This window comes from Talpa europaea (genome assembly GCF_964194135.1).
Source record: "Talpa europaea genome assembly, chromosome: X".
NCBI lineage: Eukaryota > Metazoa > Chordata > Mammalia > Eulipotyphla > Talpidae > Talpa > Talpa europaea.
The window spans coordinates 66,372,935-66,377,245 of record NC_140081.1 but is presented as its reverse complement, the minus strand read 5'-3'; the positions used below and the strand labels follow the sequence as shown (position 1 = coordinate 66,377,245).

Genomic DNA, 4,311 nt, shown 5'->3' with positions numbered 1-4,311 from the left:
TTACCATCCTCAGCTTTCCTGTTCTGCTTGATTGTTCTTCAGATTCGGTATGGTTTTCATTTAGTTTTTTTTTTTTCTTTCATTTATCAGTCCCTCAGAGGCATTGGCAAAATATTTTTTGCCTCACTATATCTAAGCATTGAGCAAAGGACTGAGGAGGCTAGATAATACTGTGTGCTCGGGAGTATTTCAGATTTTGTGTTGGCTGGGGCTAGAGTAATAAGGTGGCAGTAACAGTGGAGTGACTAGAGTACCTCAGGGTGGAATAGGGATCACGGCTTTTTTAGCGCCTTCGCAGCGAAGTGATTTTGCCGCCCAGAAACAAGTGGCCATCGTGAGATATCGCGAGAACCCACTCAAACTGAGGTGTGGGGGTGGCGCCCTCAAACTGAAACTTTACTGAGGGGTGGTGATTTTAGGTTCCCCATGGCTGATTCTGGGTCTTTTAGCGCTAAGAACGAACCAATTTTTTTTTTTTTCGGTTTCTGCCGCCTTCCTCACAGCCTTCTCCTGTGGATCAACCCCAGAGACCTCAATCTCCTCCGTGGTGTTGGGCTTGGTCTTGGCCTCCATTTTAGTCTTTCAGGATGGAGAGCAGCAGCGCCTCTAATGCCACCTCCAATGTCGAGTTTATTGTGGGAGGGAAATATAAGCTGGTGCGGAAGATCGGGCGCGGCTCCTTCGGGGACATTTATCTAGCGATCAACATCACCAATGGCGAGGAACTGGCAGTGAAGCTAGAATCGCAGAAGGCCAAGCATCCCCAGTTGCTGTATGAGAGCCAGCTCTATAAGATTCTTCAAGGTGGTGTTGGCATCCCCCAAATACGTTGGTACGGTCAGGAAAAAGACTACAATGCGCTAGTCATGGATCTTCTTGGACCCAGTCTAGAAGATCTTTTCAATTACTGTTCAAGAAGGTTTACAATGAAAACTATACTAATGTTAGCTGACCAGATGATCAGTAGAATTGAATATGTGCATTCAAAAAATTTTATACATAGAGATATTAAACCAGATAACTTCCTGATGGGTATTGGGTGCCATTGTACTAAGTGTTTAGAATGTCCAATGGGGAAGAGGAAAAGAGAAATGGCTGCTGGTTCTTTACAGGGGGCATCTTTCTTAGGATTAAACCAATTATACCTTATTGATTTTGGTTTGGCCAAAAAGTATAGAGATAACAGGACCAGGAAACACATACCATACAGAGAAGATAAAAATTTTGCTGGCACTGCTAGATATGCTAGCATCAATGCACATCTTGGTATTGAGCAAAGTCGCAGAGATGACATGGAATCATTAGGCTACCTTTTGATGTATTTTAATAGAGCCAGCCTGCCTTGGCAGGGACTAAAGGCTGCCACAAAGAAACAAAAATATGAAAAGATTAGTGAAAAGAAGATGGCCACTCCTGTTGAAGTCTTATGTAAGGGGTTCCCTGTAGAATTTAGCACGTATTTAAACTATTGTCGTGGACTGCGCTTTGAAGAAACCCCAGATTACATATATCTGAGACAGCTCTTCCGAATTCTTTTCAGAAAGCTGAACTACCATTATGACTACGTATTTGATTGGATAGTATTAAAGCAGAAAGCCTGTACACAGCAGGCAGCCTCTTCAACTGTGCAGGGTCCACCGCCCCAACCTCCTCCAGGTTTCTGTTAATGGTGGGAGGAATGGAAGTAGAACAGGTGATCCTAGCAAGATTTGTTCCTCCCCAAATCTTGAAGTTTTAGTTCAGATACACACATGCCAGAGGTTATTATAAAAATGGAATAATTTACTAGTATGGGGAAACAATATTTACTTGGTGTAAAGAATTTAATTTCAGTATAAACTAGTTTTGTGCTTCATTAGTGATGCCGTGTCTTGAGCTGTAGGCACTGTAATTGTGAATATTAACTGAAATAGTGAAACATGGTTTCCTGTTGTCTATTGTATTTTTTCAAGTGGTTGACAAATTGGTGGAGAAATTGTGAGTGTGCCGATATTTTGTTAAAACCTTTTATTTTGAACTCTAAGAACTTATTTCAGAAGAATGGTGTCAATAGTCACAGCCACAGCTGTGATGGTTGTAAAAGCTCACACTTGTACATTCTCAGGGTTTATCCCTCCTTGGGGTTTTCAACTTGTTCACTTAAAAACATTCTTAAAATAGTTGGCTTTTTGTTTGCAAGCAAGCTAATATAGTCACAACTTAAGATTCCAGGGTTAGAGCATATATGTAAAACTCTTGATTGCTTACCTGTACTAGAAATGACAGCATCTAAAGTGAATACTTAAGAAAAACTTAGCAACTGTTAGATTATCTTTAGAATTCTGTATTAATTTTATATAATGTTCTTGGTGTTTTTAAAAAAGCGTATTTGTCATAGAAATTTAATTAACATTTTACAACTGAACATGTGTGTATATTGCTTGGATACATGTAATCTCTGAATATCTATGAGATAATGGAATTTTGGTTTTCTTTGGAACAATGGAGCATGTATGTACTTCTGCTTGGCTACATGTAATCCCTGAAGATCTATGAGCTATGGAATTTTGGTTTTCTTTGGGACAACTGAACATGTATGTATGTTGCTTGTATACATGCAATCTCTGTGAATATCTAGGATATATGGAATTTTGTTTTTCTTTGTAACAACTGAACATAGGTACTTTTGCTTGGATATATGTAATCTCTGAAGATCTATAAGATGGAATTTTGGTTTTCTTTGGACAGCTGAACATGTATGTATGTTACTTGGATACATGCAATCTCTGTGAATACCTAGGATATATGGAATTTTGTTTTTCTTTGTAACAACTGAACATAGGTACTTTTGCTTGGATATATGTAATCTCTGAAGATCTATAAAGTATGGAATTTTGGTTTTCTTTGGGACAGCTGAACATGTATGTATGTTACTTGTATACATGCAATCTCTGTGAATACCTAGGATATATGGAATTTTGTTTTTTTTTGTAACAACTGAACATAGGTACTTTTGCTTGGATATATGTAATCTCTGAAGATCTATAAGATATGGAATTTTGCTTTTCTTTGGGACAGCTGAACATGTATGTATGTTACTTGGATACATGCAATCTCTGTAATTATCTATGAGATATGGAATTTTGTTTTTCTTTGGAGCAACTGAACATATATGTGTTTTTGCTTGGATACATCTAATCTCTGAAGATCCATGAGTTACGGAATTTTGTTTTTCTTTGGAAACGTGTACTTTTTGTTTATAAGTTTGTTAAAATTTAAAAACTGGAAAAAAAGTTATTCGAGTAAAACATGTTAGTGTTGTGCATCAAACTGTTTGTAATTCTTTGTTATTTGTATATGCCAGAACAATGGTGACTGCCTAAAGAGAACACTCTAAATCATTTGATCAAATCAATAAAAAGGCAACCAAATAAACTTTTCTGGTGATAAAAATGACCACTTGGCTATGTAGTTGATTGTATTGTTCTCTGTGCTCTCTGTGCCCAGTGGGTTACTTTGTGACCGTAAATTGAAAATAAACCCATCATGAATTGAAAATATATTCAAGTTAAAAATGCATTTAGTGTACCTAACCTTCTGATACCATAGCTTAACCTCACCTACCTTAAAGTCCTTAGAACACTTACATTAGCCTACAGTTGGGTAATTATCTTGAATTTCATCTCAGGAGGAACTGTCAACCTTTTCTTCTCATCAGAAGGAGGAGACACATTTGGGCTTTTTGTAAACATAATGGAATGTGAGAACACAAAAATCCCCTGAACTCTGACAACAAGGTAGACCTTAGCATATTGGTGTACCCTAGTGATCATGTGGCTGGCTGGGAGCTGGGGCTTGCTGCTGCCCAGCATGAGAGAGTATCACACTGCATCTCCTTAGCCAGGGATAAGATCAAAATTGTGGAAATACAGTTTCTACTGAATGCATATCACTTTCCCACCATTGTAAAGTAGAAAAATCATAAGTAGGGGACTGTCTGTATAATTAATTGGCTTAAATTCTTCAGGTTACTGAAATAAGTGGACCAGCCATTACATAGTCATATTCAGCAATTTCAACATGTAATAATCTAACTTTAAATTCTACCCAGTGATCACTAAAGAAAAATGGAATAATTTACTAGTATGAGGAAACAATATTTGCAACCAGAGTAATAGAAATGACTAAGTGGTCAAAATATCACTGTAACTGCATTTGGGCTGTTTCTGAAATGTGGCAGAATAATAGAAGACAGAAAACATTAACCAGTTTTTTTATGCTTTTATTTTTATCCATGCTATTCTACCACTTTCCCTCCTTTTTCAATGAATT

The 4,311-nt window shown here is 37.4% G+C and overlaps 1 protein-coding gene across 1 annotated transcript; it reads left to right on the top strand.

Moving 5' to 3' along the window:
- Positions 1 to 587: 587 nt before the first annotated feature.
- LOC311187641 (casein kinase I-like) lies at positions 588 to 1,667 on the top strand (the record flags this gene model as incomplete). The annotated part of the gene is made up of 1 exon (XM_084258985.1): positions 588 to 1,667. One exon carries the CDS (start codon positions 588 to 590, stop codon positions 1,665 to 1,667), a length of 1,080 nt encoding a protein of 359 aa, XP_084115111.1.
- Positions 1,668 to 4,311: the final 2,644 nt, after the last annotated feature.